The 19171-nt window shown below is 40.7% G+C and overlaps 1 protein-coding gene across 1 annotated transcript; it reads right to left on the reverse strand.

Annotated features, from left to right (window-relative positions):
• Positions 1-15870: 15870 nt before the first annotated feature.
• LOC149195566 (uncharacterized) lies at positions 15871-18435 on the reverse strand. The gene has a single exon (XM_089407957.1). The coding sequence runs from the start codon at positions 18433-18435 to the stop codon at positions 15871-15873; it is 2565 nt and encodes an 854-aa protein (XP_089264083.1).
• Between the last annotated feature and the right edge of the window lie 736 nt (positions 18436-19171).

Below are 19171 nucleotides of genomic sequence, written 5' to 3' on the forward strand. Positions count from 1 at the left end.
AATAAGTTAAAGAGTTCAGAATTTATGAGTTATTTCTTAATGTAATGATTAGCTTATATAATTTTCTTTTTAACTTCTCTTAGGTGGGAGAGAAGGGGAATTTAATTTTTTTTTCAAGATTGTGAATAAAAAGTATTTCGAATAGGAGGAGCGTTATTTTTTTACTTCCTAATATGTATGTTTGAAGTGAATGAAGGAATGGTTTTTCATCTCTATATTATTTGTAAATATTTGTTCATTTTTTTTCTCTGCTCTGGTTTCAATCGAACTGTGTGTGCATTTATTCAGGTTTCAAAATTTGACTTTGAGTTGTGTGTGTTCCATTTACTATTGTTGATCAAACTTTTCATGGCACCTCTGTTTTTTTTAGGAAATGATAGAGACTTTTGATTGGAATTTAGACCGTTAGTTTTGATCGAGAGTGTAATTCTTGACAAGGAAACGTGAGGGGTAACATTCCTTGAGTTGGGAGACGATTTAAGACTATGGAGAATCTAATTTGTAGAGGATCGAATCATTTAAGCTTCTAGAAATTTGAAAACCAAAGTTTTTAAAGAGCGCTACAAAATTATCTTGTAGCACTTATAGGTTTTTTTTTTAGTGTTGCAAAATTATTTCATATCACCTACAAGAAGAAACTTATGGGCTACATTTTGGCTCCTAAGGCTCCATTTGCCCTGTCCATTGCTATTAATTTGTGGTCTTAGTGTGTGATCTGACATTGGTGTTTTTTCTACAACATAGGGAGATGGATATGCGAGCAAGGAGAGCACGAGGTCTAGAAGGGAGACCAGTAGCTAATGCAGAACTCTAAGAGGAGATATAGAGGCTTCAATATTGTTTAGAGGCCATGGTGTTAGGTAGGCAGTGAGATCATGAGGCTGGAGATGATAATGGATTAGAGGAGGAATTTGGAGCAAAAGGAAAATCACCGGTGGATGAAGCTTCAGATCTTAAATTATTGAGGTCAATGTTAAGCTCAAGTTCAAGACCAAAACCTCAATTGTCTACCTATGATGATAGCATAGTAGCCAAGAATTTGATGGATTGGATCAATGAATTAGACATGTATTTTGAGTATGAGGAGATTGAAGAAGACAAGAGGGTAAAACTTGTTGTAACTAGGTTCAAAGTTCAAGCTACATTATGGTGGGACAATGTGCAAGTTGAAAGGATAAAACATGGGAAACCATTGATAAAGAGTTGGGACAAGATGATAGCAAAGATGAAGGGAATTTTTTTCCGAAGGACTATTAGCTATCCCTCTATGGGCATGTGCATAACCTCAAGCAAAAGCTACTCACAATCTTGGAGACATTTACAAGGTGATTTTGAGGGCAAGTTATGTAGAAGACACCCTAGAGAAAATAATAAGGCACACTAATGTTTTTAAGCTAGATATTGAAGATGAAATCAACATTCTTTCTCCTAGGATGATGGAAGAAACATATCAGTTTTCCTTGAAGTTAGAAGAGAAGATACCAAGGAAGAAAAATTCAAGTAGAAGACTTGGTTTTGCTAGAGGAAAAGGAAAGATGGCTGGAAGGGCGAAAACTCCAGCTCAAAAGAATGATGCAAGTATCCCAATGCAACAAGGGTAGCAAGAGAAAGAAGGTGACTCCAGAGGAGGAAGACCTTATCAGAGAGGTAGAGGTAAATGCCACTTTCAAGAGTCATACTTTTTACCCCTCGTACTAAACCCAAAGTAAATGCCACTTTATACCATGTGCAAATTGATAACCTTTTATACTTGACTTATGCTGATTCTAATATTTCCTTTTCTGTTAGTATCGTCATTTCATATATACAAAAAAACCCTATAAAATCCTTTAAGAAGTAAAAAAAGGTCATTTCTAGTTTCATTTTTGGTTCTAGACTTGTCTCTAAGACTTGTGAGAAGCAAAAAGGTCTTATTCTTTCTTCAACAATAGAAAACTATATAGAAATAGGTTATGCAAGTAATGAATCCATGTGGCTTCAACAAATCCAACCAAGCTATGATGTAACAATCATATTGTCATAAATCTTGTTAAATGTATAGTTTAACATCATTGTGGTAAACACATTGGGCTAGACATGAGCCTCATCATAAAGCTAATTCAATACCACATTATTGGAATGTTTCTTAAATGAAGTTTTGGAAACATCAATCTATGTTACGAGTTTAGGAAATTGTCCTTAAAGAGGGATAAACTTGATTTTCTCCTTTGTTCTATTATATCATCATTATAAATCCTTCAATCCTATTTCAAGTTGTTTTAACGGTAAAATATTAGGCTTTTTAGACACTTGGAAGTTATTTAAAATCAAATAGGATTAATATAGCTTTAAGTAAAGTGTTTTTATGTATATATTAATATGCATTATAATTATGTAATTCTACTATTACATTATGTTTTAGGGACAAAGTGATTCAATGATTTATATTTTCCTCAATACTAACTTAACATCTAATTAGTTTTAATCTCTATTTAAATAACATAAAAAGTCATTTAGTCAATAGAGTAGCTCAATTAAAATTTGCCTTGATAATTAAATACTATCTTGCATGAGATTAGAAATTCAAACCTCCCTGTTGGAGAGGTAAATCCCCTCTGCGGACAGAGGTGATTCCACTAGCCCAAAATGGGTCTAGCAACAATCAATCAATGCTACCATGCAAGTTCCTAGTTGCAAATTGAAAGTGGATTATGAGAACCAACCTGAAGTCCAACGCTAATGTCGTAGAAGAGTTGATATTCCCACTCCCTTGCTCCAGCAAGTCACGATCCTCACGATCTCCACAAATGGATACCTACACATGCAAAGAACAAAGCGAATACAAGCATAAAATCCACTAAATACAACCATATATCAGTCAGAAAAGATATAGATCAAAAATTATCATAATGAACAATAAGATCGGAACCATAATGATAGTCGTTTATTAATGAGTAATCAACAGAGAAAAGTACAACCAAGGTTCTAACGTTGAATCCCTCCTCTGGCTGGGCGAATAGCTACATATGTCTTGCAATAAACCTTTCTCTCTCTTTGATTATGAATGCACAGCTCAGACTTCTCACAATATAATCTCCCTATGCTCCAAGACTCTTACTATCACTCAAAAACTAGCACTATCACTAGCTTGTCAAATGCATGAGGACAGGCTTTTATAGATGGAGGAGGGGAAGAAGATACAATGAATCAAGACACCCATTATGGATTGGCATTATCCCCAAAAAGCCATTGTGGATAGATGTAAGGAATAGATGATGAATCTCGACATCCAAGAGATTAGCATTATCCTCAAAAACTTCATGATTTGAAGGGAAAAAACATTCGGGCGCGCGTTTGTTAAAAATCTTTTCCAAACTCGGTTGGCGCGGGTGTAACTCTAAGACAGAGCGCCAACTGGCGCACCCTCTTTTGAGGATTTCCTTCATTGGCGCGGGTAGTACATTGTGGACCCACGCTAATGGAAAAAGGGCACTTTTCAGGGATATTTTGCAGGAGATGTCTTCAAGGCACATGAAGTCCATACTTAGGGGAACATAATGCAAGTGTTTTTAAGTTATGTCACTGCTCACAGGTCCCGGAATGAGTCCTCCAAAGTGCGGGAAAGGGGTAACGGGGATGGTGACCAATGGTGACAAATTACTGTGTAACAGATGCCCCCTAAAGCATGAGGCCCGAGAGAGAGAGAGGGGTGAAATGCTTTACAAGAACACATGCAGCTGCCGCCGGAGAATCTGCATAGAGAGATACAACTGATAGCTCAAGTACATGATATATGTGGTATGGTCGCAGCCATCCATAACAGAGTACATAATAATCTAGATCCATGGTATGGGCGCAACCATCCGGTTGGGATCGATGAATAGACTCAGGTATGGTCGCAGCCATCCAGTGAATGAGTCATGTAACAAGAATCCACAAAATCACAACCTGGATTCCAACAGATAAAATCCAGGGTCTTGCGCTCCATCTCGACCCGAACAAAAGTACAAGTTCAAGCATGCGAATACATGAGCTGAAGTCGAACATGCATGAACATCGTCTGATTACCAGTCAATAATGAAAACTGTTAACAGACGCGAGAGGTACCACCAATAATGACAATGGCCCTCAAGGTACTATAGGTACAATCTACGGCGTGCGAATTAGTGAGCTGGCGTCGAACACCCGTAGAATTATTCGATCGGAGGCCAATGATGAAAACCTCACGTCAAACACGAAGAACCTGCCATTGAGGCATGCAGGCTCCAAGGCACCGGAAGGGAGTCTCTAGATCAGCTTCCTGGATAATGAGTTGAAGTCGACAGGAAGTGACCTTGATCGAAGGTGGGCCATAGTGTTTCCCACATCATCAACACGAGACAGAGAAAAAATATTGTGGTGGATCAAAATTGTGTGAGCTATCAGAAGGAGGTTGTTACTCTGCAGAGGTCAACTTCTCCTGAACATATCGGCGGCACGACAGTGGAATTGGCAGTATTTGACATCAATGGATCAGAGGTCATGGTGACGAGGCAATGAGCAGATGAGAGGTCAAACAGGATTACCCAAATCCATGGAGGCAAGTGAAAAATGAGATGAGATATCCCCACCCAGACACGAAAGCAGACAAGTGCCATGTTCAAGAGCGACATACTGCCGACACGACAATAATTATGGTTCCATTTTCCTCTACCATTTCTGGTGAGTACCCCAATTATTTTTATTTACAAGCTTGATGGGGATAGCATATGCTTGTAACGTCATCTTGACGGACTCCAATGTCATTAAGTTTTAACGAGTCTGACAAAGGAAAAACTCGGCATCTTTTCATGTTTAGAGAGTTTGAAAAGACTGCGGAAAAGAAAACTCCAAAAGGTGTCCTTCTTCGTAAAGTTGTGTCTCTCGAGCCCGAAAAAGTATAAAACAATGCTCGAAAGAACCGCCCGACCATTACGATCGAGGAATACTTTTCATAAATAGTGATTTCGACCTGAAAAAGTAAAAAAGCGATCAAAACCATGTCGTTTCGAAACCGTTAACGAACCTGAAACGACAAAGGTTCGACGATCTTTTCGTTTTTACACAGTCGGAAAAGAGTTTAAAGACGACCGCCTCTTATTTACGTTTAACGAGTCAAGAGGGATAACTCGGCGATCTTTTCATGTTTAGCGAGTCAGAAAAGAGCTGAAAGATGACTCCATAGTGACTTTTTCATGTATTTACCGAGTCCGAAAAAGTATAAAATATAACTCGTTTCACCATCGAAGTTGCGTAAAAGACCTGTCACTGCACAAGAAGCAATCGTAAAATCCATTTTCGACCACAAATATATTAAAATATTCAAAAAATAACTTTTTAAACCTAAAAATGAGTCAAAAAGTCTATAAATATGGTGAAAATGTAAAAATAGAATTGCTTTTTACTTTTTACCTCTTGAATAGTAGTGGCGGTCTGTTTGGAGGGCGAACTTCATGCGGTGATTACAGCCAATCCGTGCAACCATTCGAGATTTCGTTGGTTCCAGGTAAGAGGCGCTTCATTTGGCTTTATTTCCATTCATTTTTTATGCATTTTGTCCCCTGATTGAGCCTCTGCAAGGAGGAATTTGAAATTTAGGGCCGCGCCCCATTGGCGCGGGTATCCGGCACGGGTCCGCGCCAATGGGGTGATTTACCCAAAGGTGTCGCGCCAACCGCGCGACCTAATTTTTACTTTGAATTTCATCATTATTTTTGAAATTTTTTCGGTTTATAAGCTTACCAGTGTTCCAATAATGACTTATTCATCCTTGTGGGTGCAGGAAACAAGCAAAAATGGTGGTGGAATGGAAAGAACGGGAACATGATGCTGTAGATGTCTTGGCCATCGAGGATGAGGGATGTATGAATGCTTTGAGGGACTGTGGTCTCAAGAAGTTCTTCCTCACATCTTATCTGCGAGCTCGGCCTGAGTTATTGCAGTTCATAGTGGATGCTTGGGATGTTGATGACCAAGTATTCCGCTTACGGGACCAAACCTTAGAGCTGGACATGTCTGATGTGTATTTCATTACTGGACTATCACGGAGAGGGGCGAGCCCTATTTTGACCGGAAGCATACCTTCCGGAGAGAAGATAGGTGAAGTGAAGGCCCGAGTGTGTCCAGAGGCACAATTTGGGAGAAACAGTGCCAAGGTGGATATCGCCACCATCCAGGATTTGGCTCTTAAGGTGATATTGTTCACCATCACGCATGCAACTGGGGTACAGGCGCCCCATGAGGCGAGCAAGAATCATCTGTTACTAGCGACAGAATGCCTCAGCCCCACCATCTTTGACTGGGCTACAGCGGTGACTACCAACATCAAAAGGCAGCTTACAAAGTGTAAGCGCGGAGAAGTGAAACAGTTCGGGTATGGCTCAATTGTGGTGTCGTTCTTCTTGGAACGATTACCCCTCTTTCAGATGCAGGGAGCTGTAGTGGCTGATCCAGCGCCACGAGAGCCTAGGATGACACGCTGGGCAGCATTGATGCCCAGAGGAGGAGGGGGCCAGCAGATGTCTTGGCGGCCCGAGTTCTTTATATGGCTCCGTCGTCAGCTGATCGTAGTGGAGGATTGGCCATACGCGGGGACTAATTTCATGGGGGACCCAGACCTCCCACTGCCAGAGGAAGAGGAATGGGATGAGGAGCTGGGTATGATTTCTTCATTTTTTGATGTTTTATGTATTTTCATTTTTTTTGTTAATACATGCATGTTCTGATAACAGTCATATGTACATGCAGACGTAGGCCCAGAGCGACCAGCCGGCTTGTCTCCTATAGCGCGGAGGGGCCAACCCGCAGCCGACCCTCAGGCAAGGGGTGCCGTGGGGGAAGAGCTGGTGCAGAATCTCGAGGGACTCACCCAAGGGATTCCGGGTTACGCTAGACTGGCGGACGTGCCCTTCGCATACCAGAGGCACACAGTGGGAGTGCCGACTCGTATCCATCGTCTGTTGAGACGATTGGTGCGAGCGGTGACGTGCTATCATGAGCACCACCATGACTAGACTTCTAGGTTTCTTTCATGCATATTTTTGAGGGACATGTCGTCCCAGGATGTATCAGGATGAACATGTATTATTTTTTGGACTATGTAATGCACGCGGTGCAAACATTATGACACACATACATATATACATATGCCTATGGTTTATCATTGTGCTTTTATGTGCTTGCTTGTATAATATTTTGATTATAAATTACGCAAATGTCTATCTAATACATGATTAGCCAATGCATCAGATAATGTGTTTAATCGTCGTGGAATATGCTGATATGTGATAAAATTAAAGTTCCTTTCCAACAATCTCACACGTAAATACAACCTTAGAATGCGATGGTCTCTGACGGAATATCGCCCGTTGAGCTGGTGGAAGACAAGTTGAGAGTCTAGGTTCACTACCAATGCATGAATGCCGAGATTAATTGCTTCAGCAAGTAGCTCAATTACAGCACAATATTCGGCGACATTGTTAGTGGTACAACCCAAGCACACACCTTGAAAATCTATCAACTCGCCATGAGGATCATAGATCACCCATGCCGCAGAGGACAAGTTGAGAGTACTGCGGCAGGCACCATCAGCGAAACCAACATAAGGTGCATTAGACATTTGCACAAGAAGCGAAAGACACAATAAGCGGCAATCACACCTTTAAAACTGACACACATACACACAACACACCTGCTAAAGTACATGTATGTACAAAATAAAGTGTACAAGCATCATGCATAGTACTTTTTCAAGTACAGCCCGTTTCGGGGCTTCCCGAGAGGGTTCCCTTCATAATCAATTAGATCGTAGGCCCCTTTTTGATGAAGGAATTTCGCACTCGATTGGAAGGGTAGCCTCTAGTCCATAAACTAGTTGAAATGGAGTGAAACCGGTGGCATCCTTCACGGAGGTTCGGTAGGCCCACAAGGCAGGGAACAACATCAAATGCCAGTTAGACTTATGCATGCCAACGGTACGCTGAAGCATTGTAACCAAAATATTATTGATAGCTTCAACTTGGCCATTGGACTGAGGGTAGTATGGAGTCGAACTATCGTGCTGTAAGCCTAGCTAGGTTGTTAGTTCCGTCATCATATGATTACGGAAATGCTTCCCGTGATCAGTGACGATGGCTTGAGGGACGCCGAATATTGAGATAACATGGTTGAATAAAAATTACGCCGCTGTGTGACCGTCTTTAGTTAATGTAGGCATCGCCTCGGCCCATTAAGTAAAGTAATCGACGGAAACGATAATAAACCCATGCCCCCCGGCCGAGCGAGGGTTACAGGTCGTATAATCAATGCCCCATTTTGCAAAAGGGCCGACAGTGACAACAGGGTGCAATGGAGCGGGAGGCGCTCGCATCTTCCGCTGGTATATCTAGCACTCATGACAAGAGCGGACGGCAAGAATGCAATCTTTAAAAATAGAGGGCCAAAAGTAGCCAACACGGAGGATTTTTTGGGCAGTAGCATATCCGGACATGTGACCACCACAGGCACCAGAGTGGCAGTCATTCAAGACACGTTCAACTTCCTCGAGAATTAGACATCGGCGGAGAACAGAGTCGGCGCCGAGGCGATAAAGTGTGTCCCCAATGATACGGTATGGTTGAGACTGATGACGAATCCTTCGCCGAGCGTCTTTGGACACGCCAGGGCGAAAGGAGGACGTTTGCAGATATATAATGATATCCCTGTACCAGGGATCGAGGGTGCTAATGAGAAATAAAGTCTCAACCATACTGTATCATTGGGGACACACTTTATCGCCTCGGCGCCGACTCTGTTCTCCGCCGATGTCTAATTCTCGAGGAAGCTGAACGTGTCTTGAATGACTGCCACTCTGGTGCCTGTGGTGGTCACATGTCCAGATATGCTACTGCCCAAAAAATCCTCCGTGCTGGCTACTTTTGGCCCTCTATTTTTAAAGATTGCATTCTTGCCATCCACTCTTGTCATGAGTGCCAGATATACCAGCGGAAGATGCGAGCGCCTCCCGCTCCATTGCACCCTGTTGTCACCGTCGGCCCTTTTGCAAAATGGGGCATTGATTATACGACCTGTAACCCTCGCTCGGCCGGGGGGCATGGGTTTATTATCGTTGCCGTCGATTACTTTACTAAATGGGCCAAGGCGATGCCTACATTAACTGAAGACGGTCACACAACGGCGCAATTTTTATTCAACCATGTTATCTCACTATGCTCCAAGACTCTTACTATCACTCAAAAACTAGCACTATCACTAGCTTGTCAAATGCATGAGGACAGGCTTTTATAGATGGAGGAGGGGAAGAAGATACAATGAATCAAGACACCCATTATGGATTGGCATTATCCCCAAAAAGCCATTGTGGATAGATGTAAGGGATAGATGATGAATCTCGACATCCAAGAGATTAGCATTATCCTAAAAAACTTCATGATTTGAAGGGAAAAAACATCCGGGCGCGCGTTTGTTAAAAATCTTTTCCAAACTCGGTTGGCGCGGGTGTAACTCTAAGACAGAGCGCCAACTGGCACGCCCTCTTTTGAGGATTTCCTTCATTGGCGCGGGTAGTACATTGTGGACCTGCGCTAATGGAAAAAGGGCACTTTTCAGGGATATTTTGCAGGAGATGTCTTCAAGGCACATGAAGTCCATACTTAGGGGAACATAATGCAAGTGTTTTTAAGTTATGTCATTGCTCACAGGTCCCGGAATGAGTCCTCCAAAGTGCGGGAAAGGGGTAACGGGGACGGTGACCAATGGTGACAAATTACTGTGTAACACTCCCTATAAATTATATTAAAATAAAAAAAATTTAATTGTTTCCTTCTCTAAAAATTTCAAGAAACAATCTATAAAGTTTATTAAAGTTTTTTAAAATTATTATATTAAATCAAATATTTTGAAAATTAAAAATCAATTTTTAAAATTAAAATTCATTATTTTCTATTGGTCCATGCATAAGAAGTAACCAATTTTATGGTGTTTTAACTATAATTATCAAAAATAAAAACAAAAAACAAAAAACAAAAAAAATAGTTTATACCATTAATGTATATTACCTCCCAGTGTTTATATAATTAATCAACATTACCACCAATCAATTAACACTTACAATATTTACATCAAATCAAACCATTGTGATTTATATAATTAATCAACATTACCACCAATCAATTAATACTTACAGTATTTGCATCAAATAAAAAAATTGTGATTTTTAAACAGCGGAAATTACTCTTTGACCAAAAAAATCTCCATACAATTAAAATATATTATCCCAACTGTTTATATAATTAATTAACATTTCCACCAATCAATTCATACATTCAGTACTTGCATCAAATCAATCAGTCAATACTTTTATTTAATAAACTATTGTGATTTTTAAATAGCGGAAATTACTCTTTGGCCAAAGAATGTAGATGGAGATAATTTAACAAAAAACAATCAATCAGGGAATACTTTTCTTTTCTTTAAAGAAACAATTGTGATTTTAAATAGCAAAAATTACTCTTTGGCGAAAGAATGTAGTGTGGAGAAAAAGTTGTTAGATAGAGATAATTTAACAAAAAAAACGGTAGTGCGGAGAAAACGTGGTTAGATAGAGATAATTTAACAAAAAAACAGTAGTGCGGAGAAAACGTGGTTAGCAGAGATAATTTAACCCAAAAAAAAATGTGGTTAGATAGAGATAATTTAACCCAAAAAAAAATAAAATTATTTAGAGTTTTTGTTAGTGTACATTATTTTTTAATATAAAACAAAAAAAATTCTAATTCTTATTTTTATTTAATTTTTAGTCAACAATAATTTTTTTTGTGAATCAGCAGCTATATATTAATTCATAAAAATATATAGGATACAAAAGGTCTGTACATACAGACAAAGCGAAATCCTCAACGTATGCTCGAAATCACTGTAAGCAGCAGAACCTATATCTACTAAAACTGAGGCTAACCACGCAGGGCTGCCTAACGAGGGGTCTAAACCAGAAAAAACCACCACTTTGGGCTACTTGTCAATAATTCCAAAAGGAAAGAGGCCCTGGAGGACCTCCATAGCCACGACAGAAAGATACAAAAACAAGAGAGAAACAAGAAACTGAGAAGCTATTACAGCTTCAATATCACATAGTCTTTATTGGGTGCACTTGGGCCTGCCACTGTAGTTCCAAACTTGGGCTGCTGAATCCTTTACGGAGTGGGGCGCTTCACCTGGTTGGTGTTCGTTACCTCCGCCGAGACTTCCATCGCAGCATTGGAACCCTGATGGATGGAGTGCCTGAGGAGATTGATGAGGACACTTAGCTTTAGCGAGCGGATTCTGACTTCTTGAGTCAGGGCACTGAAATTGAACTCCATGGCATCTAGCTTAGCCGAATTCTCCGTAGAAACGAGGGAGATGGCTTGGTGAGTTCTCTTGATATCTTCAACCTACATGTTGAGCACCTTAGCCAGCATGGTGTTCATTCTCCACATTTCTCTTTGGGTTCGAACGAACTATGTTGCTCTTGTAGTCGTTGTGCCTGGATCAGAAAACCAATCCATTTCCTTCTCCAGAGCTTGAGCGTCCAATCGTTCTTCCTCCTCTGTAACAGTAGTTTTGAGCTCTTCGATTTTGCGTTTTTCTCTCTTAGTGATCCGGGTTTCATAAGTCTCTCGGGCTTTCTGCAAGTCTCGGTTAGCAGAGACATTCCGACTTCCCTCACGTGCCATAATGTAATTGTAGGTCAAGGATACAATGAAAATCCCTGCAGCACTGTTATTGTTAATAAAAGAGCCAGGAGAAAGCAGTGTTCTGATTCCCTGGTTTGACGCCTTAGATATAGCTGAGGGTGGTAAGGTTTGGCTTGAGATCTCCCACTTTGTCGTCGGAGATATGTTGTTCCTGCCATAATAACTACCATTACGGTTTCCCATCTCCTACTCATGATGCCGATTTAGAGCCTTAACTCTGCCACGCTTGAGGCTATTGGTTGAGAGCCATGTGTCCTCCCCTGCGTCCTGCTGACGGTGCCGATCATATTTTTTGTTGATTGTCCTCCCTGTACGATGAACTGTGTGGGTGACAGAGGGTGATGGAGACTCTTTAGAGAAACAGACATAGAAGCAAGCAAAGCACTGAGGACGAAGAGTCGGGCGAGTAGCAAAAGATGTAGGAGCTTTATGGTGAAACACTATAGATATAGTGGAAGAATGAGCACCACGGTTGAGTAAGGCTTGCATATATCCCCAGAATCTAGCCGAGTTACTTCTTTTTCTTTTCCGGCGTGTCTGCCCCTGCCTGCTATTCGAGGTAGCAGATTTGTCATGCTAGAGTTTTCTTGTCATGGGCCACATGTCATCCGCTGAGCCTAGAGATTTCTGACAATCATTCTTCTGCAGGATTTCCTTCATCTTCCACTACGGGTGATGGTGTCTGCCCTCCCCAATCCATTTCAGGGTATTATGATCCAGGACGTGAGCCTTAAAGGCTATCTTCATTCGCTATTAAGGAGTGTCCCGTCGAACTGTTGCTCCCCTCCTCCCTGTAACGAATGTCTTGTCTCGAAATATGTAAACATTGATCCCGAAGTTCTGTGCATGTGACATCATGCCAATAGGTGTCCGGGTAGGTAATGAGGTGATCAATCCCGTAGTTGGCCAGACAATCGGCCACTGCATTTGTCATCCTTCTTACCGCTTGCAGAATGATTCCATCAAGGCTTGAGAGGTGCTCTACTATGAGCTTTGTGACCTTGGCCAACCTCCAATGCTTCGTTACCTTACCCAGTTTCAATCCCATCTGCATTTTTCTTGCGGCATTGATAGCCAAAAGAGAATCCCCTTCCACCATTGTAGCTCCTTTTCCCAAATGAATGAGTATTCAGAGCCCTTGTTCTAACGCCACGAATTCCATCTCATTGTTGGTTCCTTCTCCCAAAGATTGGCTGAAAATATGTTGAATTTCCCCTTTGTAATCTCGGATGACACCTCCTATACAAGCCGGTCCAGGATTGTCTCAAGAAGCCCCGTCGAAGTTGAGTTTTTGAAAGCCTGTTGGTGGTGGTATCCAGACATTCAAGGAGGGGCCTTGCTATTGTCGCGGTTCACATGGACTAGAGATGGTGCCTGCCTCAATTCCAAAAGTTTGCAGAATTTGTAAGTTTAAAGTTTGCAGAATTTGTAAGTTAGTCACTGAGAGATCTTTGTTCTGTTCTACTTTCCATTTGGTAAGAGCTGTTTCCCTCATGTTTTGTAGTATGGTAGCTCTGATAGCTTCTATGGTTTTTGCTTCATTTTGAAACACTCGTCTGTTTCATTCTTTCCAAACCGACCACACTATGAACCTAGGGATTAGTTTCCATAATGTATTGACTGTTTGGGACTTGGAAAAATTACTTCGCCAATTCCCTATACTTTCCTGTATTGAGTCTCTGTTTCTGTACGTGCTTCTGAATATGGTTTCCATCCACTTCCATACGCTTTTTGTCCAGCTACAAATATTGAGGAGATGATTCATGGACCCTTCCTCATTTTCACACAGGGGGCAGCGTGAGGGGCCTATGAACCCTTTTTTTCGAAGGTTCTCCCATGTAAGAGTTCTTTTGTGCATCAAGAGCCAAGAAATGTTTTAATCTTCGGCCATAGTTCAACATCTCATACTCTATTATACCAATTGAATTTTTCCCCTTGGTCTCTTCCTTCAATATATCTTCTTTCTTCTTTGAGGGAGAAATTACCCCCCTTGAGCTTACTCAACACAGTTGATCTGCATCATAAGAATTTCTTATTTTCCTTTTAGTTAGGTCTATTTGCAGCGCCCTCATATTGTTGTCCTCCTCTTCTGGTTGCAATGTATCGTTGAAGATCCACTGTTTCCAAGCTTGATTAGTGTTGTTAGGCCTCCAATAATGATTCACAGTTATCTTCCCTAGTTCCTGGTTTCTTCTCTGAATGGTGAGGAAATCTGGGCTTTCCAGCCTAGGTAATTGCTGCCATGCATCCTCCCAGAACAGAGCAGTCTGTCCATTACGGACTTCCTAAAAACTCTGTTCCTGAATTATGCCTCAATTATTTCTAGCAAGATTCCAGATTGGAGATCTGTCTGGTGGTTCCTACATCCTGATTAGATTCTAAGGGTTGTAATTAAATGCATACTTAGCTTTCCAATGTTTGGCCCAGGGTATGTTCAGTTCTTTAACCCATCTCCACCATAACTTAGCTCCACAAGCTCGGTTGAGGGTATAAGGGTCCTGAAGATTTAACCCACCTAGGTGTTTGGGTTTGTAGATCTTGTCCCATGCCATTAAAGACCACTTCTATTTAATTGAGTTTCCTGACCAAAGAAAGGATTTCTAGATGAGTCGAATTTTCTGAAGAATACTTTTAGGTGCTCGGAGAATAGATAGCATGAATTGAGGAATAGCGTGGAGGACAGATTTGGTGAGGACAAGGTGGCCTGCAAAGTTAAGGGTCCTATGAGTCCAATGCTGACAACGCTTTTCTAGATTGGCGATCATTTTTCCCAATGCGCTTTTTGCCAGGGTTTGTCTGTCAGTGGAATGCCTAGGTATCTAGATGGGAGGTTACACCTCTTAAATCCGAGGACATTAGATAGATTTTTCTAGACTGCTATGTGCGTATTAAAAAAGAATATGGAAGATTTAGCTGGATTGAATTCCATACCTGAAGCGAGGCTGAAACAATTGAGAATGTTTTTGAAACCAAGAGCTTCTTTGACTGAGGGTGTGCCATGCAGCATTGTATCATCGAAAAACTGTTGATGAGTGGTTGCAGGGCACACGGGTAGGGGTTGGAGTCCCTGAATCAAGCCATCCTCTTTAGCTTTTCTAATAAGCTTGCTGAGACCTTCCATTAGTATCACAAACAAGAAGGGGGACAAGGGATCCCCTTGCCTGATACCACGAGAAGGTGTGAACTGGGTTGTGGGAGCTCCGTTAACCAGAATTGATAATCTGGTAGACTTAATCAATGCTAGGATCCAAATTATCCACTTCTTCGCAAAGCCAAAGGCAGTAAGAATAGCCTCCAAATAGTTCCAGCTGACTTTATCATAAGCCTTCGATAGATCCAGCTGCATTAGCATGCTAGCTTTTTTCTGAGTTTGGAGGGTGTGAATCATCTCTTGAGCTAGCAATATGTTATCCATAATCTGTCTCCCTTCTACATAACCAGATTGTTCTTCCAAGATGATTCCTTGAAGAATTGTCTTTAGTCTATTAGCTATGACTTTAGATATAATCTTGTACAAAACATTGCACAAAGCAATTGGTCGAAATTTCGACGGAGTGTTTGCTTCCTCCTCCTTTGGTATAAGGGTTATGAATGTAGAGTTGAGAGATTTTAGGATGGAAGAAGAGCGCCAGGAATCCTCCACCACTTCCCAAACTTCTGTTTTGATTATATCCCAGTAGGCTTTGTAAAAGTTGATGGTGAAGCCATCCAGTCCTGGTGCCTTACCATTGGGCATTTCTTTCACTGCTTCTTCCACTTCTTCCAAGGTGATTGCTCGATTTAAAGCCTTGTTTTGATCCTCTGTAATAAGCTTGGGAATAGAAGTCATTAGATCCCTAATGGATTCCTCTTTATCAATGTTGGGTTCCAAAGCTATTTGGCTGAAATGGTTTGTGAGAAGGGCTGATATTTCATGATGAGTTTGCACAAAGGTCCCCTGATCATCCTTTATTCTTAAGATTTTGTTAGCACTCCTGTGATCAATGGCAGACCTATGAAAGAATTTTGTGTTCTTTTCACCTTCCTTAAGCCACTGAATTCTAGATTTTTACTTCCATAGAGTTTCCTCTTGTTGACATCTGGTCTGCCACTCCCGCATGAGCTTTTGTTCTGTGTTTCTTGTTTCTTGAGTAATATTCCCCTAGATCCATTCCTTGTGAATCTGTTCCAATTGCTCCTCCAACACCTTCTTTTCTTTAAATATGTTGCCAAAGACTCCTTGATTCCAGGATTCTAACCAAGTTTTGATATGTTTAAGTTTAGCTTGCAACATGTACATTTTAGTGCCTCTTATACCTATTGGTTCACTCCACCATTGTTTTATTTTCGATGTAAACCCTGGATGACTAAGCCAAAAAATTTCAAATTTGAAGGACTTATTTCTTGGTGTACCCACGATGGCCGCATTCATTATTATGGGCCAATGGTCTGACCCTCCACTAGGTAGTATGTCCAAATCCACAGTAATCCCTTCCAGAAGGATGGTTTCATTTACCAAGAACCTGTCCAGTCTAGAGGCGATTTGCCTATCACCCCCTCTTTTATTGTTCCATGTGAAAACTCCGCTCTTAGGGATGATGTCTACTAGCTTGGTTAATTTAATAAAGTCTTGGAAAGCTTCAGTATCCCGGTTGAGCGTTCTGATTCCTCCTTTTTTCGTAAGCGAAGTAATCATATTAGAGTCTCCTCCAAAAAAAGCTTTTTCTTGGGGATATCTTTGCTGCAAGTTGGATAGACCTCTAAGAAATAGCAGTTTTTCCTCTAGTTTTTGAGGGCCATAGACATTTGTGCATAGATAGGTGTCGGGATTCCCTACCATTTGGATTTCTATTGAGATGTGAGATCTGGCCGCTTCAGAAGATATAATCTGGATAACCTGAGGATTCCAAAGAATGGCCAAGCCCCCTTCCCATCCATTGCTTGTTGTTTCCAAGCCTTCCATCCTTTTGCCCAACTTTTTAATGATGTTTTCCATCGTTTTGCTGGAGCATTTAATTTCTTGCAAAAAAATCATATCTAGTTGTTCCTTTTTTACTTTATTCTTTAATAACCTCAGCTTCTTTATGCCATTTAGCCCTCTAGCATTCCATGAAAGTACTGTAAACGCCTCAAGGGCTTTCATCTTACCTGAGTTTAGGAGCATTTGACCAAGCTCTTGTAATGCTTCATTGTTTGTTCTTCGTCTTCGTTTTTTCCAGTGCTTTGGGTTGGTTGTAGCTTGATGCATCCCCAGAGCTCTCACCCCTAGGCCTTTTGTTGTTCCCATGCTTCTTCTCTGCATATCCATCTCTGCTTGTTGTCGTGCTATGAATAACATGTTGATTCTGTTCACCTCCTCTTCCGATATGTGTTCAATGCCTTTCTTTTTCCATTGTTCTACCATGTTTGGTAGGTCCATTCCTTCCTGTTCCAGAATGTCGCTTAGTTCCATATCCTCGAGTCCCATTTCACTAGTCATCATTTCTGAATCCTCTTCCAGTCCTTCTGTTGGTCCTGGAACAAGAGGGACATTGTTTGCTAGACTAGAAGTGGGTTCTTGTGTCCTTGGTGTAGTTGTGGTCTGGTCTTCTCGCAATGGCTCTTGCTCTTGAGTAGTGTCCTCTGGTTCCGTCTCTGATTCCAGCACCTCAAAAGCATTGCATGTGCTTCTGAAGCAGGTACTTGCTTTATTTTGTTGTCTTTTGTTTGCTCGCTGTCTAGCATGAGGTCGAATAAAAGCCTCCTTATTCTTACCCCCTATATTTTCCTTGGGTTTCTCCATCATTCTATTCATTGGGAATTCTCCGATCAGATGTCCATGTTCATGACACTTTCTGCAGCGAAATGGGATTTGTTGATAGTCTATGGCTTGAAAATACCCTTCATCTCTGTATTCCAACCATAGACCCTCCTGCAGAGCTCCTGAAACATCCATCTCGACACAGATCCTAGCACAAGAGGTGTATCTCTTCTGTAATGTTACCTTTGAGGCTTTGATGAAGGTTCCTAACTTGTTGCCTATCTGTTCAAGTGCTACCTGTCCCCAGTAATCAATGGGTAGAGAAAACAGGTGAATCCAAACCGGTACCTGTTTGAAGGTTTCCTGTTTTGGTGTGAAGTTGGGCTTCCAAGGTCTCATGTACAGATCTACTGAGGCAAAGAAATATGAGCCTCCATCAAAGATGTGATCCTTGGCATCCACATAAGTGAATACCACTGTGAAGAAGCCTTTGGCTCCTAGGTGGAGTCTTACATCTCCTCTGGGTTTCCATTGTTGCTTGATCCACAAGCACAGAGCTCGTTTTGTTGGCCAGAAACCCATAAACTTGCAGATCACTGCATGTTCTGCCATGTGCTCTCTATACGCCTCTAGTTCTGGGTCAGAGATTATTACCCTTAGGGTTTCAGTTGCTTTAGGCTTGCACGGTCCCTGGGTCTCTTTCTTTCTAGCTTCCGTATCTGTTCCTTCCTGTCCTGCCTTAACTTGGTTTGAATCCTTCTTTTTCCCTAATTGTTCATCCTCAAGCTCCTTTTCTTGTAATTTTTGTTCTGGGGTATGGTTCTCCTTGTCTCTATCAGCTCTGTTGTCGCCTCTAATGATTTCTTTTCGTTTCTGGGTATCTTTGCCCTCGCTGTTTAGCTTTCCTTTATTTGTCGTATCCTCCTTTCCTGTCTTCTCAGAACCTGAGATTTGCACCCTGTCCAGTGCAGTTTTACCCTTGTGCATCATTGCCTGTTTATAAGATGGGGTCCCTCTGGACCCCGCATTTTTCATCTGTAGGGTCAGAACCTGCCCTCTTCTGCGAAGCTCTGCCGCTCTGGCACTGTCTTCCTCCAAATTTGGTACTCTTACTACAGTTTGAACAGGTATTCTTCAAACCCTAGCCGCCATTTGCTCGAAGAACACACTCTTCAAGATTTAGTCAACAATAATTGATTTTTAATAAGTTTTGAAATTGCTAAATAGATTTTATATTCTATTAAAATTTTGAAAAAATTAAATATTTTGAAAATTAAAAAAAAAAAAAATGAAAATTTTTAAATTTAAATTTAAATTTTTTATTGGTTCACATAAATGAAGTGACTAATTTTATAGAGTTATAACTAGTATTTGTTAGAAAAAAAAATTATATACCACATATTAATGTCAATATTTATGACTTGTGAATAATTGATTTTACATGTTATCATTAAAATATTTTATAATTAAAATTCCAGTAACAACTTTTATTGATTTCACATGTTATCAGTAAACTATTTTATAGTTAAAATGAATTAGTTTTTTTTTTTTTCAAAATGCGTTTTTTACTAGTCAATATGAAAGAGAGGTGTAACTCTTATGTTGACATAGAATTTACATATAATAGTAAAACAAATTAATAATAAAATAATACTTTAATATTTATTAAAAGTAAATTATTGTAATATATATCTTAAATAAAATATTCTAAAATCAATTTTAT

This window comes from Pinus tabuliformis, chromosome 2_2 (assembly GCF_031772625.1).
Source record: "Pinus tabuliformis cultivar Carrire ecotype Pingquan chromosome 2_2, CPIR1, whole genome shotgun sequence".
NCBI lineage: Eukaryota > Viridiplantae > Streptophyta > Pinopsida > Pinales > Pinaceae > Pinus > Pinus tabuliformis.

What these genes read in the sequence shown, in the direction of transcription:
- LOC149195566 (XM_089407957.1), bottom strand. Translation starts at nt 18,435, where the DNA reads ATGCACAAGGGTAAAACTGCACTGGACAGGGTGCAAATCTCAGGTTCT.